At 37.6% G+C, this 24,402-nt stretch overlaps 2 protein-coding genes across 3 annotated transcripts in view; one reads left to right on the forward strand and one right to left on the reverse strand.

The window, feature by feature from the left end:
- Positions 1-22,132, forward strand: part of FILIP1L (filamin A interacting protein 1 like) — a 91,069-nt gene extending 68,937 nt beyond the window's left edge. Inside the window, exons 5-7 of the mRNA XM_074897981.1 lie at positions 4,290-7,044; positions 20,605-20,789; positions 22,063-22,132. Of these exons, the coding sequence (XP_074754082.1) occupies positions 4,290-7,044; positions 20,605-20,789; positions 22,063-22,132 (3,010 nt within the window). The remainder of the gene's footprint in view (positions 1-4,289; positions 7,045-20,604; positions 20,790-22,062) is intronic.
- The window catches only part of CMSS1 (cms1 ribosomal small subunit homolog), a 248,011-nt gene that overhangs the window by 221,744 nt on the left and 1,865 nt on the right, over positions 1-24,402 (reverse strand). The gene's annotated exons all lie outside the window — the stretch shown is intronic.

The following is a 24,402-nucleotide window of genomic DNA, read 5'->3' on the forward strand; positions in this document are numbered from 1 at the left end:
TATAATGTCCTGTGGCCAAAGATATACGACTTTAAAAAAAATCTGGGTAACAAGACAACACAACTGAATGCATGGTATTAATGCCAAGAAGCCGTAGTACGCATACTGCGGAAAGCGATTACAATGAATAGAGGAGAGCTGACAAATACAATTTCTTCAAGAAAATCAAAAAGCAAGCAACCAGTATTGCAAACAAGTACAATAGTAAGCCACAAAAGCCCAATAATTTATAACAGAAGCTCTGAAGAAAAAGTAATAAGACACTGCATTGACTCTGTTTAAATACCTAACATTCATGTTCATAAAACCAATTTCCAATGCCTGTTTTTGCTGGCCTGGCTTCAGAAAGGGTTGTTGTAGTCCTATGAAGTCAACTGCTTGGAATTATCTGTGAAAGCTTTGACTAAATGATATACCTACCTCTGCCTAATATGAAATTACATGATCGTGAAATTCAACTGGAAATTAAAACGATAAAAATATTTTATTGGACAGGGGAGTGCCTGTTTTGGTTTGGTTTTTTTTTTTTTAATTATTATTCTTTAAGCCAACTTTTTTTTACCTTTGCATATTTTTGGTAAAATTGCGCTCTCATACTCTGGATACCCTTCTTCAGGAAAAGAGTATTTTGGATGAAGTTAACACCAAGTATTTTTATTCTGTCACAAAAGTATGCAAAATATCACAAAGTGCTATTACCAGTTACATTACTTCTTCAATTAAACGTGATTTGTCTTATACTCAAATTATATACATAATCAAGCTCTGACCCGCAGAAGTCAGGTTCCGCCCAAGAACTGACCAAAACCATGAGATGAATTTAAAAAAAAAAAAAAAACACCAAAAAAACCCCCCACAAAACCAAAACAGCCAAAAAACTTACAACACCAAAAAGCCAAAACATTTTAGGGTCCTCTTCTATTCCTACATGCATGTGTGCAGACACAGTTTGCTGTCACCTACTGAACCATGAAACAGGAATTCAGCAGCCAAAGAAAAATTCTTTTGCAAATATTAACAGACTCCCAGTTGACTTCTTACAATATCAATCTCAACTCTGCCCAAAAAATCATTACCTATTTAGCACTGTTGAGGGCATTTTCTATATAGGAACACATGAATATTTTGGTGTAGGAAAACATGAATAAGCATACAGTTATCAAAAAACTCACTTAACCGCACAGTACAAAAAACCCAAACAACCAACCATGATTAATGTATCTCTTTTTTCTTTCTAGGAAAGCTTCTGCAGCTTCAGCACTATGCTCCATATATTAACTTCAATGGAGTGATTGTGTAAAAGTGTTTTTAGAAAAAGAAGTAGATCTCAGGGGTTAGAAATATTTGCTTGTATTTCTGTTTGAATCTTAAAACTGCATTTTAACTTTTGAATGAAGGAAACATTTTTAAATACCCTAAAGTCTTCTGGCATGACCAAAGAAACAGAATCTCTTGAAAATCCTTCTCAGTTTATACAGTGATCCAGGACAGATACCAGTAATTTAGGCACTTTTGTTCAAATAACCCTTGCAACATAGACTTGATCAGAGGCTGGGTTAGGCTACCTCACTCAGTCGCTCGGTTTGGGCTGGAACCTCAAGTGCCTTGCTGAAGCAAGTCTCCAGCATTCTAGATACCTTGAGAAATTGAGTTATAGAAGAAAAAAAAAGAGAAGATAGAAAAAAATACAAATTGTACATACAGTGATGCTCACTGGAAGGACCGCTGGGATTACTCACTCAAACATTTGTCAATTTATTTCATTTATTATTTATGTACAATTATCTTATTGGCATCAGAAAAAATTATACAGCATACCAATGAAATAGCAATTGTAGGTTACCATTTACTCTAAGAGTTTTCTTTCTAAAGCAACTTAAGGCACATCAGTCACTCGAGCATTACAGTTTCATTTGGCCAGAGAGATACCAACTAGTCTCTACAGAAGTGTTGGGTAAAACAGTGATTAATTTAGGTATTAATCACCTCAGCTAAATTGGCCTTACAAATTATAGTGAAGCAAGCTAAAATAAATCAAGCGCTAATGAGCCCAAGTCTATTTTAACAGTATTAATGTCTTAACTTCATGCACACACAGAAACTGAGTTCATTCCAAATGAAATTGTTAGTTATGCTTCTGTTATGATTCTATATCTATGGCAACGGTAAATCATCAATTGAACTTCACTACTAAAGCATTTAGAGACAAGGGTGGGGAGGGAAGAGAGATTTTTACACTAAAAAACTCAAACTGAAAGTAGCAGCACGGAGAAGCAGACAAGTTTATACACCAACAACTTGGTAAAAAGCTGCCTTTGAAGACAGTGCAGTCTTCTCTCCTTTATTTGTTCTGTCAACCAGCAGCATTCCTTCAAGCTCATTTCACCAACCTCTCCCTCTCCACTTAATACTTCCTCATGTCTGTTTTCCCCATTATGTTAATTGACTGCTGTAAAGAATTTGGTGCTGCTTGAAGTCTTTGATACCAACTCTGTTTATTGCTACTTCCCATTCATCGTTTTTTCATATAAAGCATTCCATTATATTCAATATAGTGCAATTTATGCACCAAAATAATAAGAGTGGGGATAGGGAAGATGTTATAAGAAATTTCATAGTCAGACTTCTATACAGTATCACTATTAAATCAGAGAAGTCTGATGGACAGTTGTGAATTGCAGGGACTTCCTCTCTCCGTGCAGGAAAACTACAGTGCTGCCAAAGGGGATGCTGCTGAGGCAGCCTATTAAATGCCCAGAAATATATGCATCCAGTCAGTCCACAGCTAATAAAGCTCTATGCAAAGGAGGCCATTATCTGAGCTCTTCCTGAACTAAATGGATGGCTGCAACAGGGACTTGTCAGTGGGAAGCTGTAAAGACTCACCATGTGGACAAGGGCATCACAATAGTGACCAGAGACAAATGTGCAACAGGAATCTTATGTTTCAGCAGCAACGTCCAGAGCCATCATCATATTTCAGAGCCGAGAAAAAAACTAAAAAAAGCAAGGGGCCTCAGCTAATGAGTGCTGAAGCAATCACTCTGAAAGTACAGTCCTGACATGCAACTCATTTCCCTCACATGAGCTACACAACTGGATATATACCAGACATATGAACAACAGCTAAACATACAAATGGTAACACTTTGTTACTCCAACATAGGCTCTTCAGATTTTTAATAGCAGAATATACTTATAAGTTGGTTGTGGGAAAAATCTAAATGAAAGGAGGCAATTGTGCTTGCCAAACCTAATCATAACCTCAGACCAACTTCACAAACATTTCCCTGACACAGAAAAATCTACAAAAGAACCTAATTATTTGAGGTATTTGGAAGTTTCGTAGGATCTTACATAAACAAACACACAACCTTATCCCAAGTCTCTAACAAATTAAGTATGTTGCATCTTGGTAAAGACTAAGTACTAATATAAACTCGTAAAATTAATTTTGGAAAATCATTACGAAAACCTTCAAGAATCCTGTAAAAGCAGGGTTGCACTTGGGTGTATCTGCAAGTTTTGGATGTAAGACCGAATCCAAGCCTAACCTACAGCAAGATGTGTGGGCTTCCTTAAGTTCAAAAGGCACAACCTGAGAAACTGTTCATCTGCTGACTGCATTTTTTGTGTGTATGTATGATACAAGGTCACAATGCCTGCATTTTCACTGAGCACTGACTTATCTACAAAGTTTAGTTTTGCTCTGATGTGCTGCTTAGAAATTGATATTACACAGCCTAACCGCCCAGCGTGGCTACATTTCCTTCACACACTTAAACATAAGGTTTAATCCTAAAACGTCAGGATGGTTTATAAGTAACTTAAAGTTATTAGGAGGTTTATCATGCTGTAAATTATACCTGTCCTTGAGGGCTGCACTGATTTAATTTCTCAACCATTATGATAATCATATTTCTTCAAAAAACCAAACAAACCTTGCATGCACATACCTAGGCTCATCAAACAGCCAAGACCAGTGTTGTTCCAGTGCAGAATACCAGAAAGTTGTGCTGCACCGATACCTGTCAAAAGCTGAAAACGTAATCAAAATATGTATAATTACAGAGGTAAAGTCCAGATGATCATACTCAAATGTCCATTACAAAAGGACTTCTGAGTAGGAAGTAAGGCCTGTGGGCACTTCCCTATGATGCTACAAGGAGAGGTCTGCCTGTAGTTACAAGTGGATGTTCATGCACATCTGGCAGAGATTTCATATTTAAAGTGTGTTTTTAAATGCCCATTGAAACGCCTACAAAATACAATATTATTTCCTCCCACAGATTGAAAAAGCTTCTTGAACAAGAAACAGCATATCAGGCAAAAAAAGAGAAGGAAAGCAACAAGAAAATAGCTAAGCTGAAAGAAGAATTGACTAAACTGAAATCCTTTGCTTTAATGGTGGTGGATGAACAGCAAAGACTCACTGAGCAGTTGAATCAACAAAGTAAAAAAATTCAAGAATTAACCACTTCTTCAGAACAAGCACATGAGAATCTGGGTTTTGCTGAAGCTAAAGTTGAAGAAGAGCAACAGAGAGCCAGCAGGCTGGAGGCTGAACTTCAAGCCCAAAGCAGTAAGATCTCCCAAGACCAAGAAGTAATGATGGCCAAACTAACCAGTGAGGACAGTCAGAATCGTCAGCTTCGGTTAAAATTAACTGCTCTCAGCCGGCAAATTGATGAGCTGGAAGAGACCAATAAATCTCTACGAAAAGCAGAAGAAGAACTGCAAGACCTAAGGGATAAGATAAATAAGGGAGAGTGTGGGAACTCCACGCTTATGAGCGAAGTAGAAGAACTACGGAAACGACTACTGGAGATGGAAGGAAAAGATGAAGAGCTCATAAAAATGGAAGATCAGTGCAGAGAACTTAATAGAAAGTTAGAAAAAGAAGCATCACAGAGCAAGAACCTTAAAGGGGAAGTTGACAAACTCAACAAAAGAATTATGGAGCTGGAGAAATTAGAAGATGCTTTCAACAAAAGTAAACAGGAATGTTACTCCCTGAAATGCAACCTAGAAAGAGAAAAAATACTAACAAAACAGTTGTCCCATGAGCTGGATGGCTTAAAAGCTAGAGTTGGTGAGCTTGAAGCAATTGAAAGTAAGTTAGAAAAAACTGAGTTTACGCTTAAAGAAGATTTAACAAAGCTGAAGAGTCTAACAGTGATGCTTGTGGATGAAAGAAAAACTATGGGTGAAAAAATAAAGCAAACAGAAGAAAAGCTGCAAGCTGCAACTTCTCAGCTTCAGGTGGAACAAAATAAAGTGATGTCTGTCACAGAAAAACTGATTGAGGAAAGTAAAAAGGCACTGAAATCAAAATCTGATGCAGAGGAAAAAGTGTCTAGCGTTACAAAAGAAAGAGATGAACTGAAAAACAAACTGAAAGCAGAAGAGGAGAAAGGAAGTGATCTTGTTTCTAAAGTGAATGTCCTAAGAAAAAGACTTCAGTCACTGGAAGCTGTTGAAAAAGAGTTTCTTAAAAATAAACTTAAGGAGAGTACTAAATCCAGCACCTCCTTGCAGCAGGAAAACAACAAAATCAAAGAGCTTTCTCAGGAAGTTGAGAGGCTTAAGCAGAAGCTGAAAGAAATGAAGGCCATAGAAGATGATCTTATGAAAACTGAAGATGAATTTGAGTCTCTAGAACGAAAATATGTCAGTGAACGGGACAGAGCCAAGCTCCTATCAGAGGAGCTGGAGGCTGTGAAAATGGAAGTGGCTAGGTATAAATTAACAGAAAAGGCAGAGTCCAATCAAGAGCAGCGCCTTTTTAAGAAACTCAAAGAGGAGGAAGCTAAATCAAGTCATCTCTCCAGAGAAGTAGATGCCCTGAAAGACAAAATTCATGAATACATGGCAACAGAAGACCTAATCTGTCACCTCCGAGGCGATCATACAGTCTTACAAAAGAAACTCCTCCAACAAGAAAACAAAAACAGGGAGTTAGCAAAAGAAATGGAAAGCCTCACAAAAGAATTGGAGGGGTACAGACGTTTCAGCAAGAACTTCAGGCCTGGTCTGAATGGAAGGAGAATTTCTGACTTGCAAGTTTTTTCTAAAGAAGTCCAGACAGATCCAGCAGACAACGAGCCACCCGATTACAAAACCCTCATGCCTTTAGAGCGAACAGTCATAAACGGGCAGCTGTATGAAGACAGTGATAACGAGGACAAAGACAACAATGAGGAGGAACACACGGTGTCTTTCAAAAGTAACTCATCCATTGCAAATGCTGTGAACAAAAAGTTATGGATCCCTTGGATGAAGTCCAAAGACAGTTATCCTCAAAATGGAAAGATTCATACAAAGCAAAACGGAAACTGCACACAGACTGGAGACGTAGTGCTAAGCCATACACCTGGCCAACCTCTTCACATAAAAGTAACTCCAGATCACGGACAGAACACAGCAACACTTGAAATAACTAGTCCTACCACTGAAAGTCCTCACTCCTACACAAGCACAGCTGTTATACCCAACTGTGGCACTCCAAAGCAAAGAATAACCATTATTCAAAATGCCTCCTTAACACCTGTAAAATTGAAAGCAGCAGAAGGTTACACGACCCCAGAGCAAGTAATTTCTCCTATTACTATGGCTACTTTTGCAAGATCTCAAACTCCTGAATCATGTGGTTCTTTAACTCCTGAAAGAACAATGTCCCCTTTGGCTCTATCAGGCTCAAGTTCTCAGGAACAAATACTCTCCTCAGAGCCTCTGGAAATGGGAGCCAAGCACACCATTTTTAGAGTATCCCCAGACAGACAGTCGTCATGGCAGTTTCAGAGATCTAACAGTACGGGATCAAGTGTAATAACTACTGAGGATAACAAAATCCACATCCATTTAGGAAGTCCTTACATCCAAGCTCTCACCAATTCCAAGCCCATCAGCCCTTGCAATCCGGTGCACGACAGCAGAACTCCAGCACTAGCTAATGGCCTACCCAGTAAACCCACCAATAAAATCACCAGCAGTATTACTATCACACCAACTGCCACTCCTCTCCCACGGCAATCACAAATTACAGTAAGTAATGTCTATAACTGACCCCATCCATGCTGACACCCTTACCAGCAACCCATCCTGTTTTTCATCCCAGCAAGAATTATTTGGAACAGCCTCTTTACTTTGGGAGAAATCTGTGCATGAACTATACAACAGTATATGGAACTAACGTTAAGTTTTGCCTGCTTAGTGTTATCAAGTGTGCACTTACTGTATATCTTCTCATTGAAATACAGTTATGTAAAATATTTAGTCTTGCACTTGTATAAATGCATCTTTATGTATTTCCATTTTCAAAATAACTCACATTACTTTTGACTGCAACTTGCCTTGGTAAAGTATTTTAACACTACAAAACGAGTAAATAATTGATTATTTTTATCGTTGCTTGCAGAATATTTTTGTTTGTTATGTGTGGTTTGGGTTTTTTTTTGCATGTACAGTAGAATTTGAATTAAGCCATAATATTGCCTGCTAACTTAAGATACGACTTGATTCATAATCTTCTCTGCTATTTCCCAACTCCTCCCTGCTATCTCATTTCAGATAATTATCAGTACATCACACACAAACACTCAAAATATTATGTATTGTGTCTTATTACAAATTTATGATGCATATGTGATATATTCCAGAGCACAACCACCGCTTTTCCTCCCAATCTTTTTTTACATTGTTTGGTTAACTCTTTTAAAACCTTCCTGTGAACTGTAAGCAAATTGAGTTCAGAAGCTTATATCACAAAATCATTCTCCCCATATGAGACAAGCATTTTTTTCTAATACAACAGAAAAACTGCTGTCGTTTAGGTACACTGTACAACAGTAAACAGCAACATTTACACTCCTAAAGGATAACTCAGAAGAATGGATTCACACATAATATTCAAATTTCATCTGAGCTCCTAGCCATCAGTTCAACATACAATATACATTACACAGGTACACTGAAAAAGCAACAAGATCCGCAAACTATGGCATACCTTCATGTTTTTCATTTACTGGACAGAAAAAGCTTGGCAGAAGCATTAAGAAGTAGTACTAGATGAACTCTCCAATCACACAGGCCTCTAGGACTAGGATAAATAGGAGTACCATATAGAATGGATGAAACAGGTTAAGATATTTTAATGATGGATACAGTATTGGTGTAGTGCCTAGGAAAAAAAGAGAAATGTAAGCAATTCTTCCCTTTACACACGTGCCTAATAGACAATCCTAACCTCCCAGAAAATATTGCTAGTAGCAGACCAACTTCACGCTGAATGTCAAGCCCCAAAAGACCTGGAATGCCTTTCAAATGTCTCTTTTTCTCAAACCCTGTAAACTGCAAATGTAGATTGGAACACTCACTTCTTATTCTAAAAAGTTAAATGCCTATGTATCTTATGCTCTTGGGGGGGGATTATTTAAAAAAAAAAAAACCAAAAAAACCACACCAACCTCCTTATCAACAAGGAAGTTTCCAAGTAAGCAGAAAGTCTTTTATCTTTATTCTGCTTAAGATTATCTAGAGAAAAAAAATATTTCTGCAGTGTAACTCAAAGTGGACTTTGGCACATGCTTCCACATAACAAGGGGACTTTTATCATTTTAAGTCCTTCTGATGGACAGGAATGATTACAACTGGTAATAAATGATTTCAGAAGGAAGAGTTTCTATTGAAAAGCAAAGTCCAACACCCATGCACATTTTTTCTCAGTAAAATTGACAATGAGAAAAAAAGATACCAAATTACAAGATTTGTGGTAGAAACAGATATAACAAATGTGTTAGAGTTGAGCAGTGACAATTTTAAAAAGACAAAATGTGGACCTGCACAAGCCTAGTTTAATGTCATGCATACCCTAATGCAGCACCTCCTGAAGTTACTGGGCTTCATAAGAGGTCCTTCCTACTTGTTTTGTCTCAGTTTATCCTCAATGTCTGCAAAAGGGAGATGTGACTAAGATCTGGGTCAGAAGAGGTGCATAGTCTTATCCTGCAAAGAAAACTTTGGCTCCCACCAACTTCAGCAAAAGTTACTGACCAAGCCAGCAGCCAGCACTCAGGCAAGTCAAGATTGTAATAATTTTAGAGTGTGTTAATTATATGAGTAAGTTACTTAACTACGTTCAGGTTACACAAGGCTCATTGAAACCACAGGGCTCATTCCAAATCAAAAAGCAGTCCACACAAAACACTGCAATTCTAGAGTTTGAGTTACTGCATACCCTGCTGAACAATCCCCAGGATCTCTACAGGGACAGATGAGATGCATGGTACTGAATAACTGTGTGCCACTGTACTAACAGACACCAGATTCTCCAAAAATTAAAGGATTAACAGCTGTCCTCCAGAAACACTAACATGTTCTTCAGTTGGACTTAAAAATCTTGTAAACCCCCCCCCCAACATTTAATGTCATATCTGCGTTCCAAAACACACAGAAATGTGTTGATCATTAACCACCTGGCCATCTATTATGATGCCTTACAAAAGAAAAGCACAAATCAGGACATACTGATAAGCACCCTTAGTCCTTCGGACAATTCCCAAGGTATAATATTATGAATAAGGACATTCAGAGTTTAAAGCTCAGTTTTGAATACAAAACTTTGGTGAGAATTCACATCACTTACAAGTTTAATAATTAAGCAGGACAGTACTTCTGTTCCTGTCTTAATCCTTACACTCATGAGGGTTTACCAGTATCTGTCCAATTAACAAAAGACAAAGGAAACAGCCACTCAATACTATTAACTCCTAAGTAAGAAACACCACCAGTGCCTATAAATGAACTTGCTACTTTCCCAAAAACACACCTTGATTAAGGGATGCTTACATTCCCCTGCTGATGAAATAATCTATGTGTATATCTTCTTCACAGTGGAATTTTTGTCATTCATTTCAACAGATGAAAAATAAAATAATTATTTTCCCTGAAAATAAGGTTTGCGGCATAAAACAGGTTCGTCCTGTTCCAATTCCCAAGATCTATTTCAAAGCTCACAGAAGAGAAAATAAACACCTGGATGTATTTGTTGAGAGCTGAAACTTACTTAACTGTTTGAACAGAAATAAGTTAGCTGTAATTTTATCATAAGAAATAGGAAGCATAGCTTAAGGACTCAAATTACTGATTTATAAATTAACCTCAAGTTGTTCAGATCCCTCCATATTTCAGTTCATTTCCATTTTGCTGAGTGGGAATATTCAGCTACTTTCTTAGCAGACAAAGAGAAAACAGCAGAATAAGGAGAAAATTAAACAAGTTGTCTGCAAATTGATTTAAACACTGAACAAAAATGTCAAGCATAATCATATTAAAATTCAGCCAAGTAAGGCAGCTTTTCTAGGAATTTCAAGCATTCCATAAATGGTAAGTATTGCTGTTAATTTGGCGGCTGACACACTTTACTTTTCAGCATTTGCCCCAAAACCTACAATCTGACAGGTAGGTAATAATTCATTGTTAAAGCGAAATAATAGTCATAAAGTAAGTAGCATGTATCAGAGGGATTATACTGTGAATGAGAGCATAAAAGCAGTTTTCAACAGATCATAACATCAAGCCTTCTATTTTCCAAAACTTAGAAAGCATCTCCTCTTAAGTCTAAAAATCTACCCTTTCCCCTGGATGTTAAGTCCCTGGAAAAGGAAAGGGATAATTAAGTGCTAAAAACCAGCAGAAGCTATCAGCCTGCTTTACTTCATCTTTCCAGTTTTATTTCAGTGAGTGAGAAAAGGAACACAAGCAAAGGCAGCACAAACAGTTCAGTGCTGAGCATTTTTAAGTCATTCTTTTTAGGTGATTAAATATTTCAGAAGAAATATTCGTAATTTTTGTCCTTACACGAGGGACAGATGAGGGGAGGGAGGGAAAAGGAGGAAAAGAAAAAAGATTATAATAAAAAGCAATAACGGTATTCTAAGAGCAAAGTGCCCATCCATCAACTGCAAGGTAGTATTTCAAGTTATTTAAAAACCTCCCACAAGTAGCTAATTAAGAAATAGAATTGACAAAAATTACAGCAGCAGCCATCTTCCTGATCCAAAGCACTGCAGATAATATGGTGTTGTGGGGACAGAATATAAGGCTGTAATATGAAAAAAGATGAGTATGTAAACCTGTCATGCAAGGCTTAAGAAGGCATGCTCCCCACTCTGGGGAAAAATAATTAGAAACAGAGTTGCACAGCACTACTTTTTGATTAAGATTGAATTGATGCTGCAGGGTTAGGTGATGGAAATGGAGTAACCATCTGCAGGATGACTTTGTCCCTAGGAAACAGATATTGAGACAGGCAAAACAAAACCTGACAATTGCCTGATCTCCAGTCTTAAGCAAAGACTACCAAAACATTATGTTACCAAGAAACGTAAGAGAAAAAGAACTTCTGGTTCAAATACAGCACAAGTGGGTGTATAAACACATTTTAAAATTAACAGTAAGTACTATAAGTGGGAAACTGCTCAAAAAAAGAGAAAAGGACAACTGTAAAAATTTAAGCAGCATGCAGTGTTTTTGCAAACCTGCAGTCAGTGGCCCCAAGATGTAGCGGAATTCTCTCCACCAGCACATCACCCAATGACCCATCATACTTTGGGCACCCAGAAAGCCCCATATATCAGAGCTGCCAACTGAACATGATTCTCCTGTGGCCACTAATCAAAGTAGTCTTGGGAAACAGATTTTGAATAGAAGAGGAAAGATCTGTTTGAAGCAGTGACTCTCCACTTGCAAAGCAGTGGCCTAACATCACAGGGTCTTCACATAGGGATGGGCAAAAGCAGCTCCCTCCCCTTTCTTAACCCTATCACATCCCATATCACAAAATACTGCCCTTTCAGTTACACTATCATCACTGTTCAGGAAGGGAGCGCTGTGAACTAGGTCAAGAAACTAACCTGGATTAAAAAAAAAAAAAACATAACAAACCAAAACCAAAACAACCAACCAACCAAAAAACCCACCACACTCCACTAATCTTTGTTTTGGGAGGAAAAAAAAAAAGTCTATTTCACAGCACAGCTCTACAAAAGAGCTACATCAGCACAACTGATGAGGCAAGCAGAAAGGATGAGTACTTTATACTGGAATCACTGCCAAAGCCCTGGTCCCATCACCTTAGGAGCTACCCCTACTGTCTGAAGAGATACAATCTATCATCCAAATACATCAAAAAACACTCCAAACATAGGATAAGCATCATTAACATTCTTCTGGGATAGCAAAAAGAAATTGCTCTTCTTAGGAGAGCAGTTAATTGACTTGGGCAAAAACACAACAAGGCACCCTCAACCACAATTAGAATCTACCATTTCTTATCCTTGATTGTCTCATACTCAAGCCATTATAAGTCATGTTTTATCCCATAGAAACACCAATCTTGGCAGGACAAAAGGTAGAGCAGTGCTTTAAAATACCATTTTTAGATATAACTTTCATATATATATATATATATATATAAAAAAAATAGGACTCCAATTAACACACCTTTAAATGTGGCCTTCACAGAGGAAAACAGCCTGCTCCCTCACAGAAATAAAGCCACGATGGTAAAAGCAGAGGGTTCTTTTTCCTTCTCTGTGCAGAACACATTTGGACCCAACCTGGACACCCCTGTATGCTTCTTCAAAATACATATTAACTAACATGGTAAAAATATATAGAAAGCTTTTGAACAGACAATATTGATAGTGAAGCCATTTTCCTGTTAAAAGGTGTGTGTAGGTATGAGCACAGCTCCACACATCTTTAAAAACTGCATACTTAGAAATACCCAAACACATATATCACTGCCTGCTCACAATCTCTACAGAATAATACCTGCTGCCGAGAACGTTACTCAAATGGCAGCGCAGCTTTAAACCAAGTGAATTGATGATCTCACACACATAAAAACGCTTACCGTTAAGCACCGGCAGAAGCACTTAAGTGCCGGCACTACCCTCTCCTGGACAGAATTAATATTGCAGTGCGTTTAATATTTTTTTTTAAAAGGCCATAGTACTACTGTTACTAGGGACTCCAGGTGCCCCAAAGTGCCTGAGATCCCTCCTTGTTTCAAGGGGCAGAGAAGAGAACTAACAGCAAGCAAGTGTTCACTTCAGAGAACAGCCAGCTGCACGGCCCTGCTGATCAGCCAGTCCCAGGTAAATCCCTGCCATAGGTAACATAACCTTATCTTTCCCTGCATCTTGTCAATTATCTGTTAAAAAGGAGTCTTTAAACTATCTTACCTTTAAAGAATTATCACATTTCCCAGTGAAGACATGTCCCAGGAAAAGCAAAGCACATAACAAGATTTTAATAATTAGGAATACAACTTCCTCCTCCAACTCTGTCCAACCAGCTTCTTTTCCCCACCACCAGAAAGTAAATTTGGTGTTCAGGAAATAAATCCACAGGAACACATTTGGGTATATGAGTGCAAATCGTCTCACATACATGGAAATTATTTCTAACATTCATATAGATTTTTCTATCAAATAGGTCATATTATTGAAATCAAGAGTGCTGTAATAGACCAAATATCAATAGAAGAGCAGAAATCACAGAAAATAAAGCTAAGAAAGGACCTCAGGACAGTTTTCAGCCTATTACCGTAATACAACTTGACTTAAACCCTTTCAAACAAATGGCTGGTTCATCCTGTTCTAAAAAAAATTCTGCAATGACTATTTCACAGTTACTCCAGGTATCTATAACAGGCCTGAAATACCCTTGCCGTTAAGAATCTTACTAATTTCTAAACTAATTTTCCTTTGCTCAAATTGTAATGGTGTGTTTGCTTTCCCATCCCTCCACTGGACTTCAAAAACTATTTTCTCTGCAAACAGACTTTCACATATTAGAGGACAACTATCATGTCTTTCCTCAGTTTTGTTTTCTCCAGATTAAACAAACCCAATTGCTCTCTATAGCTCAAGTACTACAACTGTACAGATTACTCATCACGTTCCCTCTGCAGAGCTGTTTACAATGGTGTGACAACGCAGTGCCCCAAGTACAGACAGTACTCTGGCCAAGGTCTTACCAACCTTAGTAAGTACAAGGATTATTTATACTGCCCCTGCTTACACATCTCAACATAGTCACACACACAAGTGGATTGAAAAGAAGGAAATGCAAAGCAACTGAGAATTTTCCTGCTGGATTCCTAGAAGACAGATGCCAGGACCTAATGAAGGAAAAGGAAATATCTGAGTGTCCTGTACAGTTGAGGCAGCCTAACTGGAAATTTCAAGCCAAGCTGTCTTGTTTGGAAACCAAAGAGAATATTCAGGCTTATAACTTAATCTTAACTTACCCCCACTTGGAGACCTGGCTTATGTTCTGACTCATTCAGCATCCAGGAACAAACTGAAGTCTGGCAAGAGGCAAGCTTGTCCACATACAGATACATGGACTTCTGTGTAAAGGATCTTTAGCACCATTCCCTTGCCACTTTCAGTAAAGTTGAAAATAATATTCTCTGTTGCTCAAATTTCTTATACCAAAAATGTAAGCAGTGAGAAAGAACCTTATCTAAAGTTATTTCTCCTAGATCAAGTTCCACAAAGACTAGAAAGGCAAATAAGAAAACATACAGCAGAAGTACTACATGGTCCCTGTATTGAAATGAATACAGTTCAAACAAGAAGCAAAGCATACATCATACTTCCATAGGAAAAAAAGAGAAATATTAGGACCAAATGCAGGAGAACTACTTGAACAGCACAGAAACAGACGTATTTTCTCTCCTTGACTGCCCCAACGCACCCTTGCCCTAGCCCACTCACCAGAAAGCAAGCATTATATTGTGGTAAAATACCTGACAGCCCATATAAATAACAGATAAACACTGTGCCTGTGGAGAAAAAAAAAAAGTGTCTATAGAACATACATCCTAATATTTCAGAGCATGCTTTTACAGTTGACTTCCTGAAAGTAAGAAGGACCATTTTCACCATCAGGTGTAAAAACTCCACATTTATCACCTACAGAGTGTTTGTCCCTGTCCCTGAAGTACCTACTGTGGTTCACTATGAAATAACACCCACAGCTGCTGAGTACCATTTCTCACTCTTAACACCCTTTCTCCTGCCAATTCCTGTTACAGGTGATTGACATCTACTCTAGAAGTTAATTTAAAACTGAGGAAGTTAAAAGCTCCTTATGAAACTGCAGCTTTCTTGATTCTTAGATCATTTCTTGCCTTGAAAATGACCTTTACCTGCTTATTTCTACAACTATAAACTCTACTGATAAAAACTTTGGTATTTTCCAAGTCCAACACCTTAAATTAATAAGAAGCTGTTATATTTACAGACACACCACATAATCTTTGCATTTCAAAAATGTGGCTACTTTAATGTGTTGTGGGTTGGTTGTCTTTGTTGTTGCAGTATTTGACAATATTTACTTAAGTGTGTTCAGACACATTAAGTAAAGGAAAACCACTCACACAGGTAGCTCCTGAGTAACATTTCATTTCATGGGGTGTTTTGAGGGCACTGGTGGGAACTCACAAGTGCTCTTCAGAACATGAAAGGCAGCTCAGCTTGGTCTCTGAAGGATAAACATATCTTATTTCCTCTTCTATCACTTGGAAAGACAGCAAATATAAAAAGTGGCCTACAGATGGGAATTCAAGAAGCCATAACAAAACAGCAATGATGAACACAGAGCCTGCAAATCCGAGTACAAGTGGATGTCAAAAAAAGAATGGAGGAGACTGAAAACCATTCATCTTGAAGGAGAAAACAAATTGGTAGAAAGGGTGCATACATTTGAAGAATTTTGAAGAATTTCTTGGTGTGCACATAGACTTCCCATACATAGAGTTAAAAATAAAATTGAAGAAGTCCTCCAAAATCTATTTATATGGGTTTTTTTCAGTCATTCAGGTCTGCCCAAAACTCAAAATGGACATCCCAACACACAGGCATGCCATAGCCAATGTACCTGCTTCTATGCCTCTACACTAAGTAGTAGGGAAGGAACTAAGAAGATTGCACAAGATTTTTCAGTACACATACAACTAAACTAACGCAGAACTTGATATCCAACTTGATACTTCCAAGTGTTTTCCAGACAATTCCCACATAATGCCACTCCCTCTTTACAGTTACAACTTACAGCAGCTTAAGCATTGACCATTGATAGCCAACTGACCCTAAATGTTCATTTTACAACTGTTATCCAAGATTCATATTTTGTCAAGTATCAAGTTTTAAAAAAATAAAGTTTAGTCCTTGATCTAGCTACACATGTAATTAAATTCTAAAAGCGTCAACAAATGTCTTCCTTAAATTTAAGTTATTCAGCCTTTCCTCTCTAGAATTTATATCAGGAATGATGAAAGTGATTTTTAAGTACTGAATGAGGAGGGAAAGAACTAGATGGATAGTTTGTTAAACTCTTGACTGCAACAGGAGTTACAGCTAAACAGTTAGATTGGTACAATCACTCAAGTGCAAGTTTAGTTGTGCTGGCACAGAAACTTAATGCTGGTACAGTTTATTTGCATAGGAATAAAACCCTGTAATATAGCTGCTATCCTCAAGTTTGAGCCTATTATGCCAGGAATTGCTTCAGTTCAGTCACTGTGGCTATAAACAAATATAACACACACAAAAGAAAGCAATACAAACACTGTAAGCAGACCAAACCCTGACAAAAACCATAAGTTATAATGCAATTCTCATCACTAATAATAATTTAGATGTATTTAATACTGTCATTCTGAACTGCAAAACAGAACATCATTTTGAATCACCAAAAAATTTTTCCTTGAAATGCAATCTGACAGCTCAGTAGGCTACATTCTAAATGGTGGTTTTGAGCTGGAAGCTGGCACAAACTACAGGCCAGAGCACAGGGGTATTTTCACACCTAACTTGCCACTGATTTAATAAGATTTTAGAGCATGAACACTAGTTAGATGCACAAAACCTGTAAAAATCTGGGCCTCCAAATACCTTTCTGAAGTACTAGCACTGCTGTTCAAACTGTAAACACAATCCTCCAACCAGTTTGTGCTCTGAACAGGAATACTTTTCAAAAATAAAAACAACAAACCACAACTGATTCTTCAAGATACTGTTTCACTTTAGCATGCAAGACTTTACATAAACATTTTTATATATTCATCTCAACATGCTTAAGAAATGATGGCGAATCTAATTCTTTTTATAGTTAGCAAACTGAAGCTATCATCTCTAAATTCACACCAGACAGTAGCACTGCTAGGAATAGCACACCCAAACATTTGATTCTCAGTGCTGTGCCTCATTCTACAAAGCCATACCACAAAGCAAGAAGGCAAACTGTTACAACTCAGTCCTCAAGGAAAGCCATACAGCAGTAAAACAATTAGCCCCTCCAACATCAAACCCTTCTTTCTTAACACAGTGCCTTTGGTAACTGATGCAAAATGCTTCTTGGTTTGGAGTTGTGGGTTTTTTTCTGTTGTTTTGTGTTTTTTGGTTTTTTTTGTTTTTGGTTTTTTTTTTTTTAATTCCCCTTGGATATTAACGAGTGCTAAAATTAAAAACTACCATGAAGATACATGTTCACTTTTTTAATTCAGCGTCTAATGACAAGTTTCAATCCAGTTTCAGTAAAAATACTGGAAAGAAGCACAATAGAAAAACTTTGCTGCCACCTAGAGGTAAAATCTTTAAGGAACACAGAAAATGAAAACGAATCTACTTTTTCCTTCTCACTTTCAAAACCAAACTTTTTCTCAATGTATTACCAAAAAAAAAAAAAAAAACTACAAATGAAAATTTATGGTTTTGAAAATAAAAACGTGAAATGAGTTATACACATTCAGACCCGGAATCTATGTATCTCATCTTTGATAGTGACCAGCAGTAAATGCTTATGAAAAAAAAGTTAAGTACCAAACAGAACAATAAACCCAGCCTCTACCAATCTACAACTTCCAGCTATTCACAGCCGAAATCTACACCATGTCTTTGTGTTTAGCAGTTACTGATGGATGTCATTAATCAGTCTGAAGTCTCTCACCTCAAAACCTACCTGTCCCGATTAGTTTTGTAGCTCATTGACAACAGAAAATACTTTTTATCTTTAACTCAGCTTCAATGGATGCCCTCTCAAGTATGTTATCAGAGAGAAATTCCCTATTCAGCATAATGCTCAATTCCTTCTCTTCCTTTTTCCTCTTCACAAGCTATTTTTTTAGTGTATGTTGTTGACCTTCATGCAGAAGCCATTCCATAACTGATGGTCTTTGCCACCTTTGTCTGCATTTTGCCATACCCTTTTTTGAGCTGTTCGGACAAAATGCAGCAAAATATTCACAATGTAGACATGCTTTGGATTCATACACTAAAAAAAATGATGGGTTTTGTTTTCTTCTATTCTTTTCCCAGTAATTCCTAACCTACCTGTTTGACAATTGACAGTTGCTGAGCAATGAGGATCATTTACAGCAACGCTAGGATCTGTGTTCTGAGTGACAACAGATGTCATCATTACTACTGTGCAATTTAGTTTTCCCTACCTATATTATTTTTCATTTGTTAACACTGAACTGACACACATTTTTATCACCTTATTACTCAATACTGTGGATTAGTTGGCTCTTGCTTCTAATGCCTTCCCTTCTATACCATATGCAAACGTCATTGCAGTAGTAACTCTTTTCCCAAGCAGTTTATGAATATGTTCAGTATCACAGGTGTCTGAGACTTGGATGGTATCTCCACAGTACGATGAAAACTGGCTACGTGCTCTACCTCCTACCCACCTGCCACTTTTTAACCATGAGAATTTTCCCTCTTTTTCCACAGAAACATTGTTCTCCCAAGATTCTTTCTTTAGAGACCACTATCACGTTTTTTTTTGAAAAATCATAATATAGCACGGTCACATCTATAATAGTAGGTTAAAGGCACCTAAATCTGTTCCTCTGACACCAGAACAGGGCTCAACCCAAACTACAAGAAACCTCCTGAGCCTCCACAACAGCCTAGCCAGATACAAACTACCTACTCAAAATGAACACTCCTTTGGGCTGACTCCCAAGCTATGCCTCAGAACTGTTCCAGAGCTAGATCCAGGTCATGGACCACACCAACAAATCAACACTACTGACAATTTAACAGTTCCAATGCCTGGGAACACTCACAAACACTGCCTAGTTCATTATTAGACAATCTGATACCATATACCTATATAACAGTATCTGACTAACACATACTTGAATATTATCCTCGACAAGAAGTGTGGATGTTTTCCCACTGCAAAATTAGTAACCAGGTGAGTGAGGATGCTATTTCTTATTGTCATTTCTACAGTGAGATCAGTTTGTTATACTCATGAATCTTCTGTGAAGCTTTATTCTAAAAGTGGCATCACATCCCTCTAGCATCACCAGCAATTTCCACGGCAGGTTGCACGTCAACTGATAAGTATTTAACAATTTTAAAGATTTGCTCCTTCAGAATTCTTGGAAAAATACCACATTGTTCTGGGAGATCATTACTATTCTCTCTATCTCTTTGTCCACAAACTTCAGCTAGCCCAGGCTGATTATTTTTTGTCCTTACCCATGATTCATTAAGCATGTCTCTAATGTGCAAACTTTCCCCAGACCCTCCATACTGAACACATGCAAAGATGTGATGTTGGCTCAGCTTTACCCTTTTGAGAACTCTTGTCATATATGATTATCTACAGCCAAATGGTAAGCTTCTGAATTCTGATACATTTTTTTAAAAATAAATACTTATTCCAGGCAGACTTTTATGGCCACTAGGAAGTTGCTTCTCAAAATTTTTGATCTAGCTCATTCTTATTCATACTTAATTGACCAGTTTCAATGCTGTTTTCTATTGTCCTCATTTGAACACCATTTCTTTTTTACGTTCTTTAAAAAAACCTCAGTGGACCTCATTTACTCTGTTGCACAAGCATAAAAGGTATATAAAAAGGCTTGTGATGAAAAAAGCCTTTCTGACGGGTAGTGCATGTTCAACCCTAGTTTCAGCTGTGGTACCTTTCAGTCTCCTTGCCTTTACAGGTCTTCACCCCTTTTCAGTGCTCATTTTAACCTTTTTTTTTTTTGTCTACTTACTTCTCTGCAACTATACATGACTATGATGGATCCTGGAAGGAGAGTTCTCTCTTACAAATACATTCATTTTGTGTACACTGTTGTCACTTTCAAAGATCTCTCACAGTAAAGTACGAGCTAGGTACTGCCTGCTACTCAGGACCGAATCAAGACTTTCTCCTGTATGGGGAAGTCCTCTGATTATTCACCCAGAGGAGTCACACAGTCCACTGCCTTTGCACCGCATCACTCCCTCAGCCCCTAGGGCTGCTGCCCTGGTCAGAGGGCTGACAGGAAACCCCACTTACTTATACTCTGGATTTCAATTAATTCGGATTCTTTGATATTCACCAGTCAAGTAGATGTTAAATACAAAGCTACACTCTCAATACCAAGGAGAGAAAGCAAGTTCAGACAGTTTTAAGAGCAATGTGTTTAGTTTTATAAAGTGGAAAAGACACTGACAAGCTAAATATATAATGTCTCGCCTCTCTAATGCATGACTTATTTTCTTGGTTTATTTCAAGATTACTGATGCGTTCCGGCGTTCAGTTCCAACTCGGATCCCCAAACCAAAGCCTATGAGCACTACCAAAGCACCTGCCAAAATTCCTGCCAGACACCTCAACAAACTGCTCCAAGACAGCAGTTCTGGAAAGCTACACATTATAAGGACTGTGTCTAAAACCTGCCTTCAAAGCGGGGGGAGAAGGTAAATATTTTTCTATGATCTATGACATTTAAATGGATTTAAGCAATCTCAACAGTAGTTGTTTCCATCGGGGAAACTCTGAAACCATCCACACGGCAAGCATGTCAGTGGTCACGAATCACAGGACATCAAGAGACAGCCAAACTCTTAGGAGCCAAAGGTAACTGCATGTCTGCAGGGACCAAGCACTGCTCCCATTTTTCTGGTATAACTTCAGACTTTGGCCCTCACAGTGGAGGACATGAGACACAAATAAGTTTCTATTATAAATTCAGCTTTGACATGTTCCACAAACAACAACACTAATGTTGTCCCTGTAGATTTATAAAAACATATGGTCAATCAAATGAAAAGGGGTTGCAGGAGGTGCCATTTTGTTTTCAAAGTTGCTCTAGTCAAGAAGTGTTTCAGTATGGATATATTATGTTCAGTAGTAAAGTCAGAATTAAGAGATGTATGGAGAAATCTGCTCTTTTATAATGCATAGAATTTAAACAAATGCAGAGCTCCTTGTTGTGCCAGGCATCACTTTAAAAGCATGATTTGAAGACAAACAATTATCTCCTGAATGAGTTAACTAGTGCAATTATCCCCACTCACATTGGTGCAGATGTTATCTTAGGAAAATAGATGTGAGAATTGAGATGGGCATTGTTTGTATTAGCTGTATAAACTTTTGCCATTTTATTTGGACTATAGTATTTTGATTTCAGTTCTCTTAAACAGTATTGCAGAACTGATCAAAATTCGCATCAAGCTCAACAGTAAATTGTGACTTAGAAGCGCAATTTCGTTCTTGCATTCATCCACAATTTTTCCCTTCCTTTCAACTGCTCACATTCAAGCAAAATAAGTAACTGCATTCATAACCCTTAGTGAAGTATTTTTTTAACCAAACTAACTCTTTGCACAAGTAGTTCTAGTTCATCCATGAGAATTTGCCTCATCGCTTTTCTTACAGTGTATCTTCTTTAAAAGACTTAAAATTCACTCAAAGTTTCCTTCCAGCCAACGCACCAAAAAAACCCCAAAACATTAGAAGAGACTCCAGGTTCGTTGTTTTCAATTTTCTGAAAAATAGCAATTGTTGCTCTGACAAGAAATTTCTCACTGTTCCACTTTAGAAACTTAAAACTAACAAGACACAGTTACTGCAAGAAACCCCCCATAGGAATCCTGTAAACACCAACTAACATGAGTTACTGTTTTATAATATAAAAATTAATTTATTTCCCTGGTGTTAATGTCTCCCTCATTCTTATTCCCCTAACAGAGCGCATTCCAACAGTCTAAATGGCTCAACTGATAATTTGTGGGAAAACTCCTTTCACATAGGTCTTTAAGAACTGCCAAATCCTAATTCCCAAATAAAGCAAAAGCTGGTGGTGATCAGTGCCAAAGTCAAAATAGCAAACATTTTGCTGAAGCAAGGAGAGATTTTCATGCATTCAGTTACACGATTTTTTCCCTTTTATTTCACAGCTGAAAGTTTAACTTAGCCACTGTGACAGTACGACACATTAGCACTGCTGCATGACTATTTTTGCAATCCCACAACAGAAACCTATGCCTCCCTCAACAGCTCCACAAGAAATTCTCTAGGACTTGAAAAAAAGAAAAGTTTAAAAGATCAGTCTACTGAAAAATTACTTCAGCTTGTGTCCTACAAGACACACTTGTGCAAAAAAGTAGAAATTAAAGAATGACTCTTCCATATTAAAAAGAAAAGGCTTCAAATTTTATTCACTGAATCTGCAGGTAACTATAAAGTTCCAAGGCTCCACGTCATATAGGCTCGGATCCAAATAAAGTTGACAGAAGCACACCATTATAAATTCTGCACACTGCAGAATGAGTGCATGTAAATGCAAAGAAACACAGATTTCAGAAAGCGGCTGCCAGCTTGGCATGTTTATCAAAGATCTCCAGTATAAGAACAAGTTTTATCAGAAGGGACAGCATTTCATGGATGAGAAAAAAAAAATAGGAAGACGACACAAACTTCTCCATGCACAAGTCCGCCAACAGATCTCAGCTCCAATCAAGCAATAAAACTCCCACTGAATGTGCTGCAATGAACAGTCCACTCCTCAGCGGTTCCAAATCACGCATTACAAATTGATGCTATCTGGCATCCTTTAGTGCCAGTCTACAGAAAAGAAAGAAAACCTCTGGCAAAAGAATTCCCACAATACCATCCTTTAGAGCCCACAGCGGACCCAGTTACAGTTAAATCATCCTCCATGGTACCATATTATACTTCTCACCTCTTTGTACTGCTGACATAGAATAGTTTCCCTGTCTTTTGCTTCTATCTTGGGATTACACAATTAATTTCTACCTAGGAGGGACACGGCCCAACAGACTCTTACTTAAGGATCTAAACAAACTGACAAATGGGAATACTACATTCTTACAGGATTAAGGGACCCAAAGAAAGCATGAAGAATGAAAGACAATGAGTGGTAACATAAAAGGAGGAAACTGGAAGAATTTCCGGAAAATAGAAGTCGATTCCTCTCCCTCAAACTGCTCAGGAGATGGTGGCATGCTGGCTACAGGCAAGATACGGACCTTCACAGTGCTGTGAGAAGTGCTTTTTCTGTTCATGGAGAGAAGAGGAAAAAGTTGGTGTCTTTTACCAATACTAAACAAACTCCTTAGTATTTCTTATCATCTCCCTTATAGTTCTGAATACAATATAAAAAATCATATTTGAGACTGGACATAGTTGTGACATCAACTGGAAAAAGGGAAGGAAGGAAGCCCTGCAGTTAAATAACTTGGTACATGTGTACATTAAATAACACTGATAAGCAGACAATAATCCCTAACCACTCTCTCCACAAATCTCCTCTCAAATTTAAAGGTTTGTTGGAAAAGTTATTGTGCAAGATTTTTTAGTTTGTGTCATGTGACAAGGTAAATAGATGGCTAATCCATTCAGTGGGTTGGGGTTTTTTTTGTCAGGTTGTTTTGGGTTTTTTCACATCTACAAACCACCAGGGTAAATATTCACATCTCAAAGTGAGAGTATCTTTAATATGGATTCTAAAATAATGCTTTCCAATTATGTGGCCAAAAGCAAATTAAGAATTACTTTTATATCCATATACTAGAATATATATTTTGTGTTTTCATACCCTTGAAGTGAGTCTGAACTTCTTTCACACACTTCATTGTGAAACTAGCCTCTTCTAACTACAAGTTGCTAAAACCTAAGACACTTTTGAGGGCTGAGTTACTTAGGAAGACTATTCCACTGATCAGGACTTATTCTAGAGCGAGTCTTAAAGAACTTTGCAAAATTTAAAATTTAAAACAGTATTTTAAAAGTACAGCACACTTATAATTTTTCTGCTTGGCACCTATAGTTGTGGCAGAAATTATTTTTTAGAACAGGTCAGCTAATTAAGTTAGATAGCAAACATGTTTTTTAACAAAACAATGTTTCACAAAATGAACTTGTTCACAGCTGTCAAAAGTGCTTGCTAATTGGCAACTATTTTCTTGTATTGCTGCTTACTTTGCTATTTCATGCCAACTGATTTTAAAGCGTTTTACAGTATCCGTGAGATGTGGTACAAATTGATTTTACATCTGTTGTAGGTGA

Source organism: Athene noctua, chromosome 1 (assembly GCF_965140245.1).
Source record: "Athene noctua chromosome 1, bAthNoc1.hap1.1, whole genome shotgun sequence".
NCBI lineage: Eukaryota > Metazoa > Chordata > Aves > Strigiformes > Strigidae > Athene > Athene noctua.